Raw genomic sequence first — 23543 nt, forward strand, 5'->3', positions numbered from 1 at the left:
CACTCAGTAAATTTTGCTATAGAACAGGGAAAGACACAGGAAAAGCCCACTACAGCAAATAATTATATATATAAATATTAGGGCTGTCAGATTTGTCGCGTTAAAAACGCATTAATCTGACGTGTCTTTGACGCCGACAATTTTTTTGACGCATTAATCGCGGACTTTCTCATACGTGCCTTTCCATACCGCGCTCGCGGGCGTCCCGCCCTCTAACTCACCAGCTGCTCTCACTAGATCACAGACAGGTCTCCAACCACCGAGCTGCTAGCTAGAACCGGCCAGGCGCCGCGTCCCAAGAGCTGCGGACCCCCGACGTTCCGAACAGCAAGCGCACCGGGGGACGTTTTAAATGTTCTGGAGGTTTCAGCGTGATCCAACCCCAGCATAGCGGTCTGTCTGCCGGCATATTCATGGCGTGAGCTCCGCTGGACACGTCGCTGCATCGAGCTGCAGCCAGAGAACGCGGCGGCAGTAACAGACTGTCAAACTATCCACAGTGTATCCCGCTTTTCTCAGTCTTTAATGTTTTAAAAAACAAAAGTTAATTGGAAATGATAAATCTCTATTTCATTTATTACTGTAGTTCAGCAGAGGAGGAAAAGATTTGGTCCTGACAAAAAATGAACATGAAAGTGTTATGGAAATGTTATTTTTGATGTTTTTTATTTGTGCAGCTGTTGCCCGTTAGTCGTAGAACACCTACTTTGTTTTAAATGCTGCCTTTTTGTTAAGACAGATGCTTCAGTCGGTGGATCATAGTGTGCCAGATGAGGAGAACAGCTCACCTGCTTTCTCTTTCCAGCAGATCTCATTCAGGCACGATGTATTCCTGAGATGATTGCGTTTTTACAAACTAATTCTGCCTAAAGTTCCTAATGTTCCTGATGGAAATTTCTCCAATGATTTGAAAGTGCAGCGAAGGAAACGTGATACTCCTTTTAGAAGCATAAAGTCTACGGATATCTCAGGAAACGATTCCTCTAATGTTGGTCATTTATAATTCTGCCGTTGCAGTGGCTTCTATAACTGGATCAGTAGGGCAGTCAGTGGGTGGAGTATTTTCATCTACTCTTCCGCGTTTATCCATTTGGATATCAGGAAGAAGTGATAAGAGGTCTCTTTAGGCTGTAAAAACATTGCATTGGAAAGCACCTGTATACTATCAGGGTAAGTGGACCTTGACTGGGTTTGTTTACCTGGTTGGTACATTGTTGTTTATCACTAGGAGTCCTCAGACACAAAGATGTATTTTACTTTTTTGAGGGGCTACACTGTAAGGGCCCTGCCTGTGCTGAGGTGAAAGTTGGGGATTTTAATGTGCTCAGTCAACCTGATGAATGTAAGGTTTGCTCTATTCAAGCTCAGCTCTGCTTTGCTTCACCTCATCCAGGTAAAGATTTTCCATCCAGCTCCCAGCTTTGCATTCATCAGGGCTCTTCCCTCTACGACTGCTGGTATCTTCTGCCACCTATAGTTATGAGAGGCTTGGTGTGAAATGTCCAAGGGGTTCAAATCTGGTGACTCCAGATGTTTCTCTCACAGCTCTACTCCCATATATGAAAGACTTGGTGTCATAGAATTTTGGCCAGTTATGAACAACAACCATTCATTTCTCCTCCATGATCAGTTTTCAAATGATTGGTACTTCCGTGAGTTAAAAGGAACGCCATCCATACATCACTACCAAATCCGAGTCTTTGTTTGGTCAAAGTTTGACCTGGTTTAACTTTGAATGCACGTTCAGTGGCAGCCTGAAAATGGTCTTAACAACGTGAATAGTAAGAGTTTATGTATACATCACCTTATATTTACATAGTTTTTATTGGAAGTCACTTGAAGGCTTGTTGCTTATAGAGTTGTGAACGTAGCTTCAGAAGTAGACTCATAGATGGACTCAACTAAACTCTCAATAATATTCTCTCAACCTTCGTCCAAAACCTTGTTGAGTTGGTGGATAGATCGGTGAGCCATTCTGGGTGTAACCCAGCAACCCCATGGCTCCAAAAGGGGTTAAACGAGTTTATACCATGGTCTGGGTGAATACTTGACTCTGATTGGCTGTTGGGTGTGGATTAAGAAAGAAATTAACATGCGACACACAGGCCTGTTACACTATTTACCAGCCACTTAATATCTGCAAATAATGATAATATGAAATCAAATGCAAAATTGTACATTTAGAATATTTATTTTTAACCCTTTGGAACATAGAGTCTAAAACAGTTTTTTCTACTTTTGAATTTTCTGTATTTTCAATTACAAAGACTACCTGGTTGCTTGTTTTGTGTCATTTTAATCAGCACAACCTGTCCTATGTGACACTACCGTTATTTAGTCCTATATAGACATATAATTATGCAAAAACAGAAAATTCAATTTGGAATAATTGGATTCATTTTGCTGTGGAAAAACCTAAAATGTTTAACAAACTGTTTTTACAACATAGAATGAAAGTTTTAGTTGTAATTTTATAAAAACAACAAGAATAAAATTTTGAATTAAAATACAAAAATATCCAGGCTAAAGTCACACCAGGCAGCCCAAAAAATTATCATTACTCCAATAAGAGCACTGCTGTCTATTTCACATTTTTCCTGTAATTCTGTTTATCTTTTTTCCCCTTTTTTCAGCTTTTTCCTTTTTTTCTCATAAATTTTCTTTATTATGCTTCTGAATAATAATCAAACAACTTTTTTGGGAGAAGTTTGTGGGATAATTTGTATTCTTTCTTTTTATTTGTTTGTTTTTTGCTGTTCTTGTTTGAAAATAATAAAAAAAAATAGAAGAGCAGCATATTGTCATATAAAATGTACCTGGTTAAATAATGTGATTAATCTGATTGATCACATCACAAAAGTGTGATTAATCAGAGTAATTTCTTTAATAGACTGACAGCACTAATTAAAAATAAATGATCTGAATGTGTGTGATTTCATTTTGTGATTCTTTACACATAAGTGGTGAGCAACTACTGGGACAAAATCAATTACAATAATCGCAATTAATCGCGATTAATTTTTTTCCAAGTTTTTTTCCAATAATTACTTGTTACTCGTTTGTACACATTGAATTTAGATACTGATACGCCAAAGCAAAAGTATTTTGTCCATCTGAATGGGACCCTGCTGTATCATAGTTCAGTCACGACATCTGGACTCTTCTTGAAGCCGATGCTGAAATGTTTCAAGAAGAGTGGATGATAAGTCCAGATGGACTCCACTTCAAGACATCCGGATCCATGAGAGTATTCACTGACATAAATGTGACCCTCTGACATGTAAAATCTGTCAAACATAACATGCATGTTCTTCTAAATAATGATAGACCATAGCTTGTCTTAGATTCTCTCGTATCTCATTTTATTTTTCTCATTCTCCCCAGACGGACATAGAGACGGTGGACCCCCGTGGCCGGACGCCTCTCCACCTGGCCGTCACTCTAGACCACCTGGACTGTGCCAGGGTCCTACTCCAGCACGGAGCTGACGTTAGCAAAGAGAACCGCAACGGATGGACCGGTGAGTGTGTCTGTGCGGAGGTAACTCACATGCAGCACAGTGCTTTGCAGTGATGGATCTGAAAGGAAATGGAATACGGGTTATGATAAATATGTTATGAGAAGCATTTAATAGACTAATATGTCATAGTCAGTGTGAGTACAACTCTGAGCTGCAATTAAAGAAAACAACAGTGGATCAAGAACTACAGGATTCTTTCTCTAAACAAAACGTTAAGTAAACATAGAAGAATTAATGAACTTCAAACACATTTTTTTGGTATGTTTTAGACTTTTATACTCTGAGAGGAGCATTTTGGTGCATTGCTTTTAGTTGTGTGAATGTTTAGTAATCATTCACACTATAGTGATTCTCCTGCTCCTTTCCGCAGGTTTTCAGCACACAAAAACTCAATCACACTTTCAGTGATTTTAGCAATCTTGGTATCAGAAGGACATTACAGCTTGTATTTTTGGTATTTATAAACTTTATAGAGCAAAATATGCCCCATAGAAAATGAATGAGAAAGTCTTCAGAATTCTAAATTTTAAGTAGATTACCAACAAGCCTTTAAATATATTCATGGGTTATGTTTTCATCTTTTATAGTCATTTTTAAAAAACTTGGAGTTTAGCTAATATTTTAGCAACATGCTAATGGCTAATTTGTTTTCTACTGTCTTTTTAGGCTAATTTAGAGTTTAGCTTCAATTTTAGCAACAGGCTAACGTTTTGGCTAATTTAGTTTCCTAAGAATTTTTTAGCTATTTTGGAGTTCAGCTAGTATTTAAGAAATGTGCCAGCTTTTTTGGATAATTTAGCATGTACTAAGGTTTTTATGCCAACTTGGAGTTAAGCTAACTTTTTAGCAACGTGCTAATGTTTATGGATAATCTGTTATGTAGGTTTTTATACGCTAATTTAGAGTTTAGCTTCTATTTTAGGAAAAAGCTAATATTTTTGACTAATTTATTTATTTTAGGAATTTTAGGCTATTTTGGAGTTTAGCTAGTATTTAAGCAATGAGGTAGCCTTTTTTTTTTGGCTAATTTGAAATCTACTATGGGTTTTTGGGCTAAATTGGAGTTCAGCTCATACAGTATTTAAATAATAACCTAAATATTTTTTGCAAATTTGGCATGTATTAGGGATTTTTAAGCAATTTTACTGCATTTTTTTCAGAAATGTTGGTCAACTTCAGTACTCTCATAGTTCTTTAACAAAATTTCCATTTTTTTTAGCAAATTAAACATTTTGCAAATAGCTTTTGCATTTTCAGTAAATTCCTTAATCAATTAAAGTAAATTGCGTCACCATTTTCAGAAAAAAGCTTCAGCATTTTCAGCGACTACTTTCAGCGTTCACACTAACATTATCACAGGTAGTGCAACTTTTCTGTTTGTTTTTTTAGTATCACTTTAGTCAGGCAGGGATCTTTGACTAGACCTTTGAGGCTCATGTCTGCTTCTGATTCCGTGCTCATAAGCAGCATCTTTAACCTCCGAAGACAGAAGATCTTGCTTAATTTGCCTTTTTTATTTCACAGACTCATACAGAATTAGGTTAAAGAACTGCATGTGACTCAGACTTTTGATTGTCCAACTGTTGCAAGAGTGTTTATTTGCATAAAATCAAGCTAAAAAGACGTTATTCTTTTGTTGTAAGTTTATTTCTTTAAGATATTTTTATTGTTGGGATTTTAAAACTTTAACAACATTACATTAATTCATTATTCTCTGTCTAGGATTAAAAAGAGTACCTTACATAAATAGGTTTTACCAGTTCACATTAATGTTAAGAATAAACAAAAAGAAATAAATAGATCAAATTAAAATATGTGTGTATAGTGTTTTCCGCACTACAGAGCCTACCGGATTATAAGGTCTATTTTTGAACTTTTGTCATATATAAAGCACACAAACTATAAGCCATATAGAGATAGATGCAAGAGTCAGAGATAAGTCTGTCTGTCATTCACTATTTAGAAACTGTTCACAGTGATTCTTGAACTTGTTTGTAACACGCTAAAAGTTAGCTACGTTCAAAGCTTTAGTTTATTAAAAAAAAAACAGATTGATATCATTAAAATTAAACGTTGAAGTTCCCCATGACACTTTTTTTTTATTTTAAAAAGGGAGGGAGGCTTTAATGTAACTTCACTAACTCCAAACCTTTTTAGTAACACATTAAAAAAACACAGTCTGACACTGCTACATGTTAGCCGTGCTAGCGTATTCACAATCACTCAACCTTGTTTGCAATCAAAAATAGAAAACTGACCGAGCGCTCCGTACCTCTCAAAATCACTTTGACATTAGTAAACAAAACCAGAATGAGTCCAGACATAAGGCACTAACACAATGTAGGTCATCGTTTAGATTAAAAAAATAACAAAACTTAAAGCTTTTAAGTTACTTAAAAGTGAGAAAAATAGGATGCAGGGGATAAATTTATGTAATTACAATAATTAGAAGGTTTATTCAAATTGTTGTGAATCAGGAGCAAACAAAAACTGCTGTTTGAAAAAAATCTGTTACGTAGAAAATATGCTTCGTGTCCCTGCTCTGCTCCATTCTGACAAATAGATCCATGAACGTCTTTGTTTTCCTCTGAATCTGGATCAAAACTGTATGACTGGATATTTATCACCAGTTTTCTTACACTGTTAATGTTAGATCGGAGATGTGAGGGGCTGTAAGCTAGTGGGAGGGAGTGTAAATTAAGAGCTCTCAATGAAAGGGAGGGGAAGGGGGGCGGGGGTGTTGTGCGTCAACAGTCCTGCACACAAGTCAGAGGTGAATTTCTTAAGATAATTGTTTCTGACTCTGATGATCAGAGAGAGACTTTAAATCAATCAATAAATAGAAAGGGAGACATTTGCAGCAGAATGTCCTCACAGAAACTGTAGGATCAAAACTAAACATAGAATGTTTTTTCAAAAATCTAATATAAGGGTTCCTCAGATATTTTACTTTTTTTCCCTCTTTTTTTCACTTTATTTGTCTGTCTCTCCAGAACTAAACATGACATCACTTCCTGTGTCCACATTCAAATAAAAACTATGTTAATGCTCTTACACAACAAGGCAATTATTATTCTTCCTTGTATACGTCCAAATTCAAATTATTTTATCTATATATCCCATACACTCCTCCAAAAACACTGTATCTTTATTCAATCCCATTTGCCATGGATTCAAGTTTTAAATTTGATTTATTTTTAGCTTATTAGGTTGAGTTTTGAAGCCACTTTGATATATTTCTTACACAATCATTCTAATTAAGTTGTTATATTTGCAAATTTAATGTCATTGTTCCGTCTGTGCTGCTGGATCCTCTGTGAAGTTCAGCTACGATTCCAGTCTTTCATGCAAATGTTTTGAATTGATCATGAAAAGTTCTTTGGAAGTTGTGAATGAGGCCTCATTCAGAGCCTCAGTCGCGGCCTCGTTGTTCCCAGAGTTTCTGTTTCTGTAGAGCGAGAAGAGAGAGCGAACCTGTCAACAGAAACAGTGAGGGTCTTGTTTGGACCAAGAAACTTTTAGTGAAAAATCAACTAGAACAAAGGGACATTTCATCAACTTTTGAAGTCTTTTTACCCTGGGAACATTTATCTGAATGGTAAATAACGTATAATTGTATAGCAAAGACCCAAAGCGCTTTACAGTCACACATGAAAACTGGTCAAACATGAATATACGTGGAAAAAATGAGAAAAGTTGTGGTCTTTTATGTGAAATTGTCACAAATGCAACATGAATTAATTAAAACCGTGGAAGAAGTACGAACAAACTACGGTCAGGAGCCACAGCGGGCCCTTGTGATGCTTTGTTTGAATTAAACTGTTGAATTCTCCGGCACCGCACCAGTTCTAAGTTGACAGCAGAGGCAGCCCCCCACCTAGACGGGGGACCCCTTACCTGGCGGGATCTGCAGCTATAGGAGATCCGCCAGAACGCTTTGGTGTGTGTACAGAGTTGGATTTATGGCAAGCCAAAGAGGTCTATAACCACCAGGAAAAGTGCAGTAAAAAACGGAGTATTGACTATGAAAAACGCTGCTTTTAACGCATATTTTAAAAGTAGCACGTCTTGCGTTGTTCCAAAATGGGCGTTTTTCACTGCCAATATGCCGTTTTTTTACGGGGCTTCTCCTGGTGATTATTGACGCCTTTGGCTTGCCATAGAATCTGGGCCTGCCGTACCTATTAGGACTTTAACGAGTATCTGAGCACTCAGATATTGCAACAACTGACTTCATCTATCAATACTTTTCCTGAAAATTCAAATATTCGAGACGTCCAAGATATAAATATAGTATTATTCGGGAGCGGTGTATTTTTTTGCTCTGAAATGCAGAATAATGTTGGATTTTAAGTTTATAAACTAAAGCAAAGCCGAATGAACAGCACTACCGTCACCGGAACCAATCAAATCTTCAAAATAAAGTGTTGGTGAAGCTTCCTGTTTTCAAAGTAAAACAAGCGAGAGTGTTTTCTGTTCAAAAAATGAGACTGGAGTTCCTCTTGCTGACATAAAAGATCTAAAACAAACAAACAACAATTAGCTTTACATTATCTTGGTTATGGTAACTTTTCAACAGATTTTTAACGTAACTCCAGCGGATTCTGAAGCATGTAACGCAGCCACGCGCTGATAATCAGTACTGCAGAGCTGAAGGCAGATACAATCAACATGCATCAGGGGGGAAAAAAACAACTTTTTATTCTGACTTTTCTCCAAAATACTTAAAGTGATGAAGAATTTTAAAGGATGGAAAAACTGTGGAGACTATTTTCTGGTTTTGTAGTTCAATGATCAAAAAGTAGAAACAAATACTTTTTTTCTGTCTAAATCTTTGTGTTTTGATCAGTTTTGTTGATTCTGATCCCCGGTTCTAATGAACTGTACAAATGATGATGATTTAATACAAATCATTTTCATATCTTCTTTTTTTAAATGTTTTTTCTCTGATTTCTAACTCTTTGGACGTCCCCTTCTGAGAAGATTTGCTCATGTTTGGACTATTATCTGCTTATCAATATTCTTATTCAATCACGCAGACGGTTGAACATTTCTTATAACGTCTTTCAGACCAATGGGGATGAAGTCATTTGTTGGCATCCTTCCTTCTAATTTAGTAATTTGAGAGCATGCTCTAAAAGAGGCACACAAACGCTGAGTCATGCCTTTTTCACTGGTATGACGACAGTAACATTAAAAACAGTAATCAATTATTTACTAGAACCCTCCAGTTGTGTTACTAAACAACAGTTTTATGAGCTGACTCCACTTCAAGTACTTGTTTTTCCTGTTTTTCTTCTTTTTCAATAAAAAAAAAAGCTGTCAATTCTTTCTAACACGTTATTATCAGGCTCTGCCAGACAATATTTCTCTTTTGGCTTTGTCACTTCAGTGTGGACCTCTGGCAAACGGAGGAAGTGGGTGTGAAAAGTAGCATATTTAAAGCTTGATGTGTTTTTGTTATCTCTTTTTAACAGTTTAAGCATAATAAAAAGACTGTGAGATATTTTCGCTCTGGATTTCTGACTTTTAGCAGCCATGGCAGCATTTTCTGCTGTTTGTTTCTTATTACAGGTTAACGCTCCTAATGAGGCTTTGGTCCAACAGAAAATCAAAGTAGGATTAATCCACCTTTGCTTACTGCTCCATATAAGAGTCCAAAAAGGTAAAACGCTGACTGGAAAGTTTTGGACTGACTCTGAAATCTGTCATGACGGTTGAGGACAGAGAGTTTTGGTTCTTTAAAGAAATGGCTACAATGTTCAGTTCTGCCACTAGGGGGAGCAAAGGAAATGCTCAGCTCCAAAAGCCACGCCCCCTCAGAGGAGATTTTGGAAACAGAGGCTTCAGATCAACATGAAAAATGGCTTTTTAAGACATTTGGGCTGTTGGATTTTTGTTCAAAACTTCATAATCATAATTAAAACACTACTGGGAATGTTTTTTTAATAAAAAATTGGGATTTTAAAGCATCATTTCTATTAGCATGGATTTTTATAGGAACTGAAATGTTGTCAGTGGAGAATGAGTCTCTTTTTTATTGCAGGTATTAGTTGGAATTGTGTTCAGACTTTGTTATACATGTTGGACTTAACCTACAAACAGTGAGGACTCAGGCTTTCCTGTGTGAAACAGCTTGGAAGATTACATTCAGAGCGGCTCTGTGATGGATGATGGACGGGTTTCAGTGATTAGTCCGACCAGCTTTCCGTTTGGCCTACTTCACTTTTGGCAGTTCTCGCTGCCGCCTTCAATCGCTCACTGGCATCAATTTTACATGAAGCCGAGTTTTTTTTTTTTTTTTTCCTTTTTTTTAACCGTCTATCCCTTCTTCTTCTCCTCCAGTTCTGCAGGAGGCGGTGAGCACCAGAGACCCAGAGCTGGTGCGGCTTGTGCTCCGTTACCGTGACTACCAGAGGACTGCCAAGAGGCTGGCGGGCATCCCTGTCCTGCTGGAACGGCTGCGCCAAGTGGGATTTCACACACAACTACAACCACTAATCTCCAAAGACCCCCCACACAAAAACAAAGCACACAGGCGGGATGTGCACGTCTTAGATGACATTTCCTATAGCAGGTGGACATCAAAGAGAGCTTTCATTTCAGCCAAAGATAAATCTTCATTTTAGCATAAATTCATCTCTTTGAAGGTATTTATAACTTTGTTTACAGTTCAAAATGGAAAATTCACCAAAGGGATGTGGCATTCTGGGTAATCTGAGTCATCGCTAACCCCTTAAGGCAGGGGTGTCAAACTCAATCGCACAAGGGGCCAAAATGCAAAAAACACCTTAGGATGGGGGATAAACATTTAGACTCTCTAAAACAACATCTGGTAAACCTTAACTTTTTAACATAATTATGAACTAGATATATATCATTATCTGTGATAATGATAGTGTGAATGCTGTAAGCTGAATTTGGATGGTGAAGATGCTGATAGCTGAAGTCGCAGAAGCGAATAGCTGAAAACGGAGAAGTTGATAGCTGGAATCGCTGAAGCTGATAGCCAGCTAAAATATTAGCTAAATGCCATATTAGCCTAAAAAACAAAACAAAAGAAAAAAAGCCTAAATTAGCCAAAACAACTAGCATGTAGCTGAAATATTAGCTAAACTATAAAATGGACCAAAAAAAAGCCTAAATTAGCCAAAACAGCTAGCGTGAAGCTGAAATATTCACTCCAAAATTCACAAAAAAAGCCCTAAAAAAAAACAAATTTGCCAAAAGAGTTGGTATGTAAAAGATGGCTAAACTTCAAAATAACATAAAACTGAAAAAAGCTTAAATTAGCCAAAACAGCTAGTGTGTAAATAATAGCCTAACTCCAAAACAGTCTAAAAATGTAAAAAAGAAAAAAAAAAGGTCAAAACAGGATGAAGCTGAAATAGCAGCTAAACTCCAAAAGGGACACAAAGATGAAAAAAAGCCTAAATTAGCCTAAAAAGCTAGCATGTAGCTGAAATATTAGTTAAACTCCAAAATAGCCTAAACGATCTTAGTAAATGCCAAAATAGTCCTAAAAGCTAGCGGAATGCCAATTTACAAAACTTTAAAACCGTAACTTTTTAGCATAATTATGAATAATAAAAAGGCAGGAAGATCATTCCAGAATAAATCAACTTAAACCTTAAATAACTTTCAATATTTTACTCTCCATAAAAATATATTCATCAGAAGTATACAACTTAGAAATAAGCGCAAGATAACATCGGCCAATAATAACAATAAAATAAAAGGATCTGGAGGGCCGGATCCGGCCCCCGGGCCTTAACCGTTAAAGACGCTGCAGCACGGTGGAAAGATCTCAGGGCCAGAGATGCAGGCTGTGCTCGTGGAGATGCATCCAAACCCCAAAGAGATTTATGAACACACGCTGTTCTTCAGTGGCCGCTGGCCCCGCCCACATCCTCGCCCTCTCTGTCCCTCCATCCATCAGCTGTGACTCCCCCACATCACGGCCCACACAAGCATCTCTGAGCCAAGCACCCAGACTCTCTCCATCTTTTATTATTTTTCTCCTTCTCCTGATTGCTGTTCTGCTCTCTCCGTTTCTTCAACCACATCTCATCTCTCTTCATCTCCTATATCTCCTCCTCATCGCCGCTCGATGCTCCTTCATCCGTCTCACGCTTTCCATTTCCTGTTCTCGTCCAGGCGCAGGACTTCTATGTGGAGATGAAATGGGAGTTCACCAGCTGGGGTGAGTCCAGACCCTGCAATCCTCCTCATCCTCCGATAATCCAGACTGTCTTCTTCTTTGGAGTTTTAGGACGTCCCTTTCATCCTCTTACTCTGAACGGCGGCACGTTTTGAGTTCCCGTGTGTCTGCGTTTGCCCCCAGTGCCCCTGGTGTCCCGGATCTGCCCCAGTGACACCTACAGAGTGTGGAAGAGCGGTCAGTGTCTGCGCGTGGACACCACCCTCATGGGGTTTGAACAGATGACCTGGCAAAGAGGCAACCGAAGCTTCATATTCAGAGGACAAGGTAGAAAAAATCAAACTCAAACCAGTTTGTCCACTTTTAAAAAAATCATTTTTGGTTTTGATCAGTACAAAACGAGTCCAAATGACTCTTTTACTGCTTTAACCGTTTAACATCAGAGCTCAAGTGTTTATGTTCTTTAATTTACTGAAGTTCTTTAATTTTTAACATGATAATTCCAGCAGATTTTGAAGGAGAAAAGCGGCTCACGCCGCTTTTCTCCTTCAAAATCTGCTGGAATTATCATGTTAACGGTTAAAAAGTTATAGTATATTAAAGATTTTGTGTTTTAGTGTCACAGGCTATGCCTCAGGTGTTAAAGGGTTAAAAAACATTATTATTAAAATATATTTTCACAGTTTTTTTTCTTAATTATGCAGTTTTTAGCAAAAATTCTGTCATTTTTTAGCTTAATCTTCTTTATATATCTCCTCCATCATCAGAAAACATGTTAAAAATTGAAAAACTTGAGTGATCCTTCAACACTCTTCAGTAAAAATGTTTTTAAACTGTTTCTGTAACCGTCTTGTAAAATGATCCGCCGTGTCTCGACGTGAATTCTTCAGCCAGCAGAGCCTCAAATCTCAGGATGCTCCTGTTTCCCGTCCTCCAGACTCCAGCGCGGAGGTGATGGAGGTCGACCACGACAGGCAGCTGGTGTTCTGCGAGACCCTGTGCGTCTCCTCTCTTGCGGCGCTCTCACCTGGCCGGGGAAGGGGCGGGGCTTGCTGCAGCACCGTGGGCGGGTTGGGTCTTCTGGGGGCGATGAAGCCCAGCAACGAGCAGGTCGCGGCCCGGCTGTCCGCCCCGGTGGTGACCACTCAGCTGGACACGCGCAACATCACCTTTGAAAGGTACGGATGCACACCGGATGGAATTTGGGACATAAATGCAAAGAAACCTGCAGCCTCACACTTCTTTTTCAAGAGAAAAATATATAATTTACTCCAGAAGCAATAACTGGACTCAAAAAGGACTGAGTCAGCAACACCAGAGAGAAAAACCCTTTTTCCTCAGCGGCTGAATTTCTGTCGTCGTTCCTCTGTTCTCCGACGCTGAGGGGAAGCAGGTTCAGGCGGGTTTTCTGATGGCTGTCAAGATGCATTTGACAGCCTGCAAAAAAACACAATCAGGAGCAGCAGCACTGTGCTGCACAGACATCAGAGCTGAGGCGGATTCTACCGCTCTGGTGCAGCTTTAAAGGGAAAAACCACTTCTGCTGTTGTGACGGATGTCATGCAGGCGGGAGTCTTTCTCTGCAGTCAGAATGCATCAATTTAACCTAAATAGTTTCTTCTAAATAGTTTCTTCTTAGTGCTGCCACAAACGATTATTTTAATAGTCGACTAATCACTGATTATTTTTTCCGATTAGTCGACTAATCGGGTCATGTGCAAACTGGATGTAAAGCTCACATCTTAACCATCATTAGCTTTAAACTAACTAAAAATGAAGACAATGATGATGATAGTTTGTTAGACTTTAATGAATTGTCTTCATTACTTCCTGGTATTAAAACAAGATTAAACTAGAAATGTTGCATTACCAGCGATAATGCTCGTGTTTTTGTTAAAAAGATGCTGCAGCTTTTTGCTGTAAATGGCGACAATTTTCTTTAATTACTGCTGGAATTTACTGAAAATGCAAAAGCTATTTGCAAAATGTTAAATTTTTATATATTAGGACAACAACATTTTTATTTTTTAAATTACGACTTTAAATCTCGTAAATTTATGAGAAAAAAAGTCGTAACTGCTAAATTACAAAAATAGAGTCGTACATTTATGACTTTAAAAGTCATAGGGTACATTTATGACTTTTAATCTCGTAAATCTACGAGATTAAATGTTGAGATTAATATTGAGATGCATGGACTATCAGAGGATAAAAAGAAAGTAGCAAAAGTTTAAAAATAAAAGTAAGAAAAATGGGATAATCAGGAGATAGAAGAGAATTTGGGCTAAAAAGGGTGTTAAATGTACCTTTACAGCAGAATTATTGGATACTACAATAAATAGATCAAATTTTAACATGAAATCCATCCAACATGCTTTAATCATTCTAAAAATCTGGAATCAGTGAAGTTCCGTTATAATAAAGTGGATCAGGGCCCCTCCTGGACAGGCCTTTTCCAGCCTCGCCTGTTACTGCTCCAAACAGAAGCACAAAATGTGGGGACAATGATGGTTTTCCAGGCAGGGAGGATAAAACGGAAGCAAAGAATCTGCTAAAGAAACCCCTCCGAGACAAGCAGGAAAAAGATGGAGAGCAGCTCAGCTAAAGCGAGCGGGAGAGCTGCTCTCTGGAAGAACAATTATCTCCCTGTCAGACTTCCGCCCCAGTGTCACCTCTGTGCGTTTCCCCAGCTCAGCACTCCTGTCTACATGCCAATAATCTATTTATGATGCTTTGGAGCAAACCACTTTGTCAGGCACCTCTGACAGGACATCCATCTTTGGAGTTCATTTCTTTCCCACTCCAGAATCTGGAGTTCTTTTAGGGTTAAGAACAAAAATGTCACCAATTCTCAGTTAATTGGACTGCAGAGCGTTGGAACTTTTCACGAGGAAGCTTAAATCTGGCCTTCATCCTGACAAATGAATCACAAAAAACCAACGAGGTTTTGAAATATTAGTTTCTTCTATTAATTTGGTGGTAATTTCTTGCATTCAAACCCACCTGACAAAGAGTTTACGTGGCAGCTGCACACAGATCACTGCACCTGACTAATTTATTGACAAATTTTTCAAATTGGCGGCTCTTTTGTTGTTTTTATCTCCATAGCAACCATAATATTTTTTGGTCGCCTGGGGGTGACAAACACGTCTATGTCATTTTTAGAAGAATCAGCAAAAGTAGTTTCTTGGATGTCCTTGGCGACAGATTTTTTCTGTTAACCGCGCCCACATTCCTTATGCATGTTCATGTCATATAGCACTGTGATACCAGTACCGGAACATGGGCCGCACTGGTATCCTAACCCTAACCTTCATCCAGTACCAGACCTGGGTCGCTGGGGAACGCCACTTTTGTGAGCTCGCCACGGGATCAATCTTAAAAATCTACAACTTCTAAAACCAACATTTTTCTTTATTTTTCCCTGAAAGGAGTTTAAATTTGTAGGCATAGTACTGTTATTGTTTGTTCGTTTTTTGATTCATAATGGGAGCTTCTTTCCGAGGTCAAAGGTCAATCAGGCTTTACTTGTAGACTGAATCTGGTGGCATGTGTGCATTTGTGTGAGCTTGCTCAAACTATTATATTTTTCCCCTATTTTGTTGGAAAATGTAAAAATCGCCAAATTTCAAAATGTACCACAAAATGACCAACAAGCCGTAGGTCCTGTGGCCATCCCATAATAATTTCAAACATACTTTGGATATCCCCGACACATGTGTGTTTTGGTTTGTTTAGTGTATTTTGAAATAATTTTGGGGCCCTGTATAAGATTTAGTTTCCGTTCATAGCTGTGACAGACATGCGGTATTACTACGCGTTGAGTCTTCCCGAGTGATGAACGACGGAGGTCCGAATAAATACAAAAAGAACCACAAAAGGAGACGTAATGTTTTGTAATCGACTTCAAAAACCTTGACAACAAAATAATCCGATGGAGAGGAATCATCACAGGACAGAAATCACATTCAATAGAGAGAAATCAGGAAGGAACCGTGAACTGTATGCTAACATAGGTGCTAGCAACACAAGGGTAGCATGCTAGTTTGGTTCTTCGATGTATGTTTTTATTAATGTTTGACAGGTTTTAAAACATAGTCAATGTTATTTACGTTCAATCAACACTAAAACTGATGGAAGTTCATGTGGGCAACACATAATCTGTGTCCAAGATGCACCTAGCTGTGCTAGCACAGTAGCATGTACTTTAAGAGCCTAAATCTTGTTCTCTCCCCCACTTTTTTTTTTTTGGTCGCTCAAAGGTTCAGATCATTTAGACAGAAGAACCGTGGAAACAAAGTGGTTCCAGGACTTCTGCAGGACATAAATATCTAGGAACTACAAAAGCATCATTCCCATAAAAGTCTATTTGACCCTGCAGTGGTCTGTGATCTCACAGCAGGCACACGTTTGATGACTGTCTGATAACCGATTCTCAGCTTTAAGTGCTTTAACATTCTCTGATAAATAAATTGAAGAATATGAATTTGCTGTTGCAGGAATAAGACGGGCATCCTTGGTTGGAGGAGTGAGAAGACTGAGATGGTGAATGGATATGAAGCTAAGGTAGAACTCCAACTGCCTTGTTCGGAGGCCTGCATTACTGTGTGAACTGCTTGTACTTTTGGTATTCTAAGACTTTATAGTTTTTGACATACTGAGCAAAATATGCCCGGTAGGAAATGAATGAGAAATTGCTCAAATATTTTAAAAAAACGTTCTGCACTTTGAAAATGCTTAAAATACATAATTTGAGTTTAGCTAATATTTTAGTATTATGCTAGCTGTTTTGGCTAATTTAGAATTTTTTCCAGTTTTTAGGTTAATTTGGAGTTTTGGGGTTTAGCTAACATTATAGTATTATGCTAGCTGTTTTGGCTAATTTAGATATTTTTCCAGTTTTTTAGGTTAATTTAGAGTTTAACTAATATTGTAGCATTATGCTAGCTGTTTTGGCAAAATTAGACTTTTTCCAGTGTTTTGGTTGATATGGCATTTAGCTAATATTTTTTCATTATTATAACTGTTTATGGCTAAATTAAACATTTTTCCAGTTTTTTTATGCATATAATTTAGAGTTTAGCTAATATTTTATTATCATGCTAGCTGTTTTGGCTAATTTAGACAATTTTCCAGTTTTTTTTTTTGGATAGTGTTTAATTTAGTCAATATTTTATAAAGGTTTTGGCTTCAGCATTTTCAGCCTCAGCATTTTTAGCTAGCTGTCTGTTTCCGCATCTTCAGCATCCACATTAAGCTTACAGCATTCACACTAGCATTATTGCAGGTAACGCTATATATCATGTTTGAATATATGACACTCAAATTCAAACTTTATGTCTGGAATATTTTAGAATGTTTCTGATCCCATCTACATTTAGTTGGTTAAAAAAAATCAGTCAGGGATTCTGGTAGTTGTCTCACTTACAAAGATGGGTTCGTCCATCATGGATACATTTAACCTTTGAGGGGCAGAATGTAAAAGAAATGTATGCAGGAAATCACAGTGTATCAAAAACTCTATCTTTGAACAAGTCAGGACATAATCTGTCCTTTCAGGTGTATGCAGCCTCCAACGTAGAGCTGATCACCAGAACCAGAAGCGACCATCTGACGGATCAGAACAAGAACAAGACAAAAGGTGATTCTCTTCATTGGGAAGGTTGGACCCAAAAGTATTAACAAGTCATGCCTCAGTCACAACTGCCGTTAAGGTAGGATTCGGACAAGCCTGTTGGGAGTAACTGTTAAGATCGTAGACCACTTGGTGAGACTGTAGATTCAAAAAGTTCATGCACATTTTTTTCTACGGACATGACACAAGCAGCGAGTTGTTGTGAAGACTTACACAACTTGTAAGGGCAAATAAGAGCAGAGTAGGTGAGATAACAGGGATGGCGTATACATTTTTCAACTCTCTAAAATCCTGCAGACAAACGTAAGTGCTGGTCGCAGTGTAAGTGCAGTACATAATTTGGTCAATCAGGGAGTGGTTCATGAGGGTATTTTAGGGGCACCTATGGACCCCCTGCACACCCCATGTGTGCGGCATTCACACTCAGGGCCAGTTCTTGTACCAACAACTAAATCAGGGGTGTCCAAATCCAGCCCTTGAGGGCCGGTGTCCTACATGTTTTCAACCAACCTGCCATTGAAGCTCCTTATTGGCCAAACATACCTGATCCAGGTAATCCGCAGCAGATTAGACAGGATTTTTGGACAACCACCAGGAGGCTGGCCCTCGAGGACTGACTGTGGACTCCCCTGAACTAGAGTATGGTGTAAGGGCATCGTCAAAAGTGGCATCCATACATCATAAGTGCGTGCAGTTTTCATTATCCTCAAAAGTACTTCACAGTACACTTACCACACACTCACCAATGGTACGTTCCATTTTAAACAACAAGGGAACACCTCTCCTTAAGATGTGGCCGCACCTCTCTACGACCCTCCGTGATCCTGGACAACCCAAAAACCTGCGGCAGCCGTACGGGTCAACCCCATTATGTCTGGATGTGTTTGTCTGATGCAAATAGGAATACTATCATAAATCTCAGGTGGAGAACCATCAGCTTCTCCCCCATGTTGGTTTATGGACTCCACCCCTTGATCACATCATTGAACACGCCATGTGTCCAACCAAAGCTGAGTTTGAGTCAGCACCGCGCCCGATGCTCAAATCCCACCACATACTGCAGATACTTCGATTGGTATTTTACCAGTTACTTTGTAACTCTTCAGTTTTGCTTGAATGAAAACTTTTACTGCAACTTTTGAAGCGACTGCACTCCTACTTGAGTTCAGTTTCTGACCTCTACCTGCCTCTAGTTGTATCACAGTAATGGGGAAACCATGAACCATCCCCTGACTTGAGTCTACACATTTCACCCCAAGTCGTCACATATTGACATTTGGTTAAGGCCCCCTCTGCGTCACTTTTTGATGTTTTGGGTGTCACCAACTTGTCACTTTTTTGATGTGCTGGCTGGTTGTAAAATCAAAGGTCCTCAACCCAGAGGATGCGGTAGTAGATGCAGTACCATACAGGACTCATCCGGTACCAGTACCCTAACCTTAACCCGGTACTTATTCGCGCCCAGTACTGCTTTTGGTACTGGTTTGAGTCCGGATTTCAAATTAAATGGATTTCTCTTATATAATTTTATACAGACTGAATATTTTACATCTGACATTGAGGCAATCCTGATAGTAAACTCAAGAGGGGGCTGTAAAAAAAATAAATAAAAACTCTGCCTAAAATATAAATGTGCAAATCAGTAAAAAAAACTAAATTAAACTTGCAAACATTTGTGAACACAAGACTTTGGCGTTAACGTCCCTTTCTCTCTTGAAACTCAGCATCGTTTGGCCCTCACTAGGCCAACAATATCAGCATTCAAATCCTGTGTAACAAAAACATTCAAAACGTTTTTGTCAGTGTGCTAAATACAAAGAAATGTCCAATAATCTTTTCCTGCATTGGCTGCTTTTCCTGTACTCCCCCTAGTGGCGGAATTGCGCATTGCGGTAATTTCTTTACAGAACCAGAACTCGCCACAGGAATAGGCTAGAAACTTGCTTTTTTTTAACATCCTTATACTTTTTTCTCTTAATGACTGGACTGGATTAAACCATCTGGCGGGCTGGATACGGCCACAGGCCGTATGTTTGACATCCCTGCTATAGAGGCTCCAGTTACCGTTCTATCACCTCGTTGGTTCTGGATCAAAAATCCATCCGCATTTGCTGCTTCCCTCCCTGGACTGTGGCTGTCAGCGAGCATCAACCATCACAAGCCCTTCTGAGGTCACATTTCCCATCTGCATGCTGCTAATATGCAGGACTGAGGCTTCTTCGTGGAAGCGCTGCATTGACTCTTGAATGAGTTGTTTCTCTTTTTTCATGAAATTGCATCCTTAGCAATCTGGACTCAAAGTTATCATCATTTATTGTCACAAGTGTTTCCCAAATCCCTGCATTTTATCTATCATACATTAGAACACACTACATTTATTTCTCTAAAGGTGACACAACCAAAAGTGCAGACAGTCGGAGGTCAAACATGATTAAAAAAGTATAACTGATGTTGTCATTGTTTATTTCACTTCTAGTATTTGCTGTTCAAAATATCATTTTGTAATTTGTGCAGACAAAGTACTAATTAATCCGCACAAAATACTAGTTTGTGCCAATAGAATGCTAATTTGTGCTCAGTAAATTTGAGGGAACAATAATTATTTTCCTCAGTCATGTCCATGGCTCTGTACGTTTGAGTTAAAGAATATGCACAGAAGCATACTTTGATGCTCGCACACAATTTTTTTTTTAAAAATGGTTTAAAGTGGGGAAATGTTGCCAGTTTAAGACTACTTTGCACTCTCCACCTGCATGAAGTCGTGTGTATTTTTGTGACTCTTTGATGTCGTCTGGTTTTAGGCGGGAAGACTCCACTGCAGAACTTTCTCGGGATCGCTGAACAACACATGGGACCCAACAATGGGGTGAGTAAACGTGCTCCATGGATCATTCTTATTTTGCACTTTTTTATTGTTTATTTTATGATAAATGTTGTTATGTACGTGACAATGCAGGTTAAATCCATCCAATAAGGTCATGTTCACGTTCTCATTGAACACTGAACCAGTCCAGCCTTGATTTTTTAATATTGACCCTCTGAGGGTTTTTTTAATTTTTTATGTAGTGTTAAATGATGATAGCGTGTGGATTCACGCTGTATGAACTTTAGCTACGGCGGTTTCTAGTGTGGTTGTTGCAGAGCCCTCTCTGTGTCTCAGTGGAAAAGCGGCGAGCTGAATCCTCTCCGTCCGACCCTCTGCTTCTCACTCCCAATCTGCTCCGAGAGGCTGAAAATGTTTGATATGTTCTGAGAACAGCTCTGTCCTTATGCTCCCAGCAGCCATCTCTTCACTGTCTCCCACTCATTACGGCCTTTGCTCGTCCACGCTCTCACTCCTCCTTTCATGCCACTCAGAAACCCCCCTCCACGACTTTTTATTTTGTGCATCATTAAAGCTGTTCATTCTGAGTTTATGAGTTAAAATAAAAGTCTCTCTTTACGAGTATTTGGTATTATTACACATATATTTCATTTGGGTTCCTGACATTTTTTTTTTTTTTGCTACTAATTTTAAAATATTTGTTGGAGCTCCTAAAGAAAGAAAAGGAGGAATTTTTTTAGGAGAAAATGCAAATGTGTGTACAAAAAAAATAAATAAATAAATCAGTGCATTTTGAGCGTTTCATCTTACCATACCAACTTGCAGAATAATTTTGCAGAATGACAAACCCTTTTGCAGAAAATGTTTTTACAATGAGTCACAAGAGGAATTGATGCTCTTGGGATTTTGTTTTTGGGATATGAAATCTGTCAAAGGGATGTTATGTTGGAAAACATTTTTGACTAAAATATTTCATTTTTTTCATTGTTTTTCAATGAAAGGTTTTTGAGTTTTTCTTATTGCTCATTTAGCATTACCCCTAAAGACGTTGACACAATTCAACTTTTTTCTGCTTACGCTTCATTCAAACTGTGTAATTTTAAAAGGTTTATTGGAGCTGCAACTCCTAAAAAAACATATTTAACAAAAAATATATATATACTTTTTTGAGGGTTTTGGCTTACCATACTCTACTTATGTTGAAAATCTAAAAAAAAAGCAGAATAATTTTACTGAATGAATAACAGATATGAAATCTGTCAATCTTGTTTTAGCTGTTTATGCATTTTAATGAAATATTTTTTAATCGTTTTTATAAGTTTGTGTAATTATGTGCAAACTTTTTCAGTAACACGTTAGGTGCTGAAACACTCAATATAATGTTGACAAAGATGGTTAAACATTTGGTTATTTTGTAAGCAGTTTATTAATATGGCCTTTCTAGACAATTGTATAACATTAGATATTAATAAATCTTATAAGTATGTTAATAAACCTTATTAATGATAATTGAGCTAATAAATGTCTTACTAACACATTATAAACACATCAATAATATTTATTAATGTGTTAATAAAGCTTTTTAAGAATCTTATTATAAAATGTTGCCACTTTTTCTTATAGTTTATTTAGCGTCAACCCGCATGGCAACTTTTTATGATAAGATTCCACACGAGGAATTGATGCTCTTATTATATGAAAAGGAAATTTGTTTACAAGGATGTTTTGCTTGAAAATATTTAGTTTTTGGACTAAACCTTTCTTTTTTAATTGTTAATGCATATAAATTAAATAGTTTTGTTCTGTTTTTAAAAGCGTGGAATTATGTACAAACTTTTACCAATTTAAAGACCTTATAAATCACATAAATATCACTTTCTGTTAGTCTTTAAACCTCTGAAGTTTCCCTTGCTTATATTTTATTAATCATCTTTTGGTTTCTGGCCGACATTAATTATTCAGTTACTATTTATTTTGTTCCAGGCGCTGGTGACCCAGATGTCGTCTCCCGCGGTGACGAACCCTGCGGCGCTGACGGCTGAGGAATACTTTAACCCCGGCTCTTCCTCCACTTTGAGGGACATCGGCCACCCGTGCCACCTCACTACCAAGACCCAGAGGTGAGGGGGGGGACGCAGGCACTCTGAATTCATAGCACAGGCCAAATAATGGAGGAAGAAAAGCCCTGCATGGGGGCTGACCATGATCCTGAGGCAAAACTCAAATGATCGTGCAGGCTGGTCACACATACTTATACATGTGGAGAGTCTCACAGCTCTGCAGTGATGACTCACCACACATCCTCTTCACTCGTTTTTTTAGGAAATGACACCAAAATAAAAGAAGCGGTTAAAAAAAGCAGCAGCAGCCCTTCATCTATCAGAAAAGCTGCTCCCCCCTGACCGCTGGGCAGTGTTCGGCTGTCAGCTCCATCCCTCCTCACCGTCAAATGAAAAGTGGCAGGACACGATGAGGATAAATTGTTGAGCCGCCTCTCAATCCTGCGTTCATTATCACGCAAATTAGAGCGAGAATTGATTGTCCGCCTCTTAGCACCAGTCATCAACTCACTGAGATGCTATCAGCCTCCTGCCGCCCCTCTGACCACGCGGACGAATGGCCCTCTGAGGCGTTCATCAACCAGCTCCTCCGGTTGAGCTGCGTTCTCATTTGCAGGTTCAAAGCTAAGATGTGGCTGTGCGAGTCCCACCCGCTGTCCCTGGCAGAGCAGGTGGTCCCCATCATCGACCTCATGGCCATCTCCAACGCGCTCTTCGCCAAGTTGCGGGACTTCATCACCCTGAGGCTGCCACCCGGATTTCCCGTCAAGATCGGTGAGCGCGGAAGAGAGAGAAACGGCGATGAGCCGAGAGGAAAGGTGGTGACGCGGTACATCCCTCCATTTCTCTGCAGAAATCCCCCTGTACCACATCCTGAACGCCAGGATCACCTTCAGCAACCTGAACGGCTGTGAGGACGGAGCCAACGTCCGCTCCGACGGCGAGATGGGGGTGGACGGAGACGGTCAGAGGGACACGCCCAGGATAGACACCCCCTCGCCCGGCAGCGACTCCTCCAGCGTCTCCAGCTCCAGCTCCAGCAGTAAGATCAGACTCCACATGACCACGATAAAGACACACATCGCTCATCTGTTTTCAAAGTGTTAACGGTGTGCTTTGAATTACAGATGATGATGATGATTTTAAAAACGGTCATTTTCTAGGACATAGTTTCTGCAGAGCGGCACGGGTTCATCAGTAATTCAGTTGTGGGCGGAGCTGTTGATGTGGAGTCTTCATTTCCCATCAATCCTTTGTTTACACGCTCTCCTGCTAGCTTACCCAGTTTACATGAATGTGTTTTATCTGTCAGTCAATGATTCAGCAAGTTGTCCTACTTATAC

At 39.0% G+C, this 23543-nt stretch overlaps 1 protein-coding gene across 1 annotated transcript in view; it reads left to right on the forward strand.

The window, feature by feature from the left end:
- The window catches only part of ankrd13b (ankyrin repeat domain 13B), a 53247-nt gene that overhangs the window by 23386 nt on the left and 6318 nt on the right, over positions 1–23543 (forward strand). The window contains exons 2-12 of the mRNA XM_024277826.2: positions 3385–3520; positions 9866–9990; positions 11678–11723; positions 11865–12008; positions 12619–12859; positions 16181–16247; positions 17241–17322; positions 20118–20182; positions 22124–22260; positions 22817–22974; positions 23054–23242. Of these exons, the coding sequence (XP_024133594.1) occupies positions 3385–3520; positions 9866–9990; positions 11678–11723; positions 11865–12008; positions 12619–12859; positions 16181–16247; positions 17241–17322; positions 20118–20182; positions 22124–22260; positions 22817–22974; positions 23054–23242 (1390 nt within the window). The remainder of the gene's footprint in view (positions 1–3384; positions 3521–9865; positions 9991–11677; positions 11724–11864; positions 12009–12618; positions 12860–16180; positions 16248–17240; positions 17323–20117; positions 20183–22123; positions 22261–22816; positions 22975–23053; positions 23243–23543) is intronic.

This window comes from Oryzias melastigma, linkage group LG13 (genome assembly GCF_002922805.2).
Source record: "Oryzias melastigma strain HK-1 linkage group LG13, ASM292280v2, whole genome shotgun sequence".
NCBI classification, from domain to species: Eukaryota; Metazoa; Chordata; class Actinopteri; order Beloniformes; family Adrianichthyidae; genus Oryzias; species Oryzias melastigma.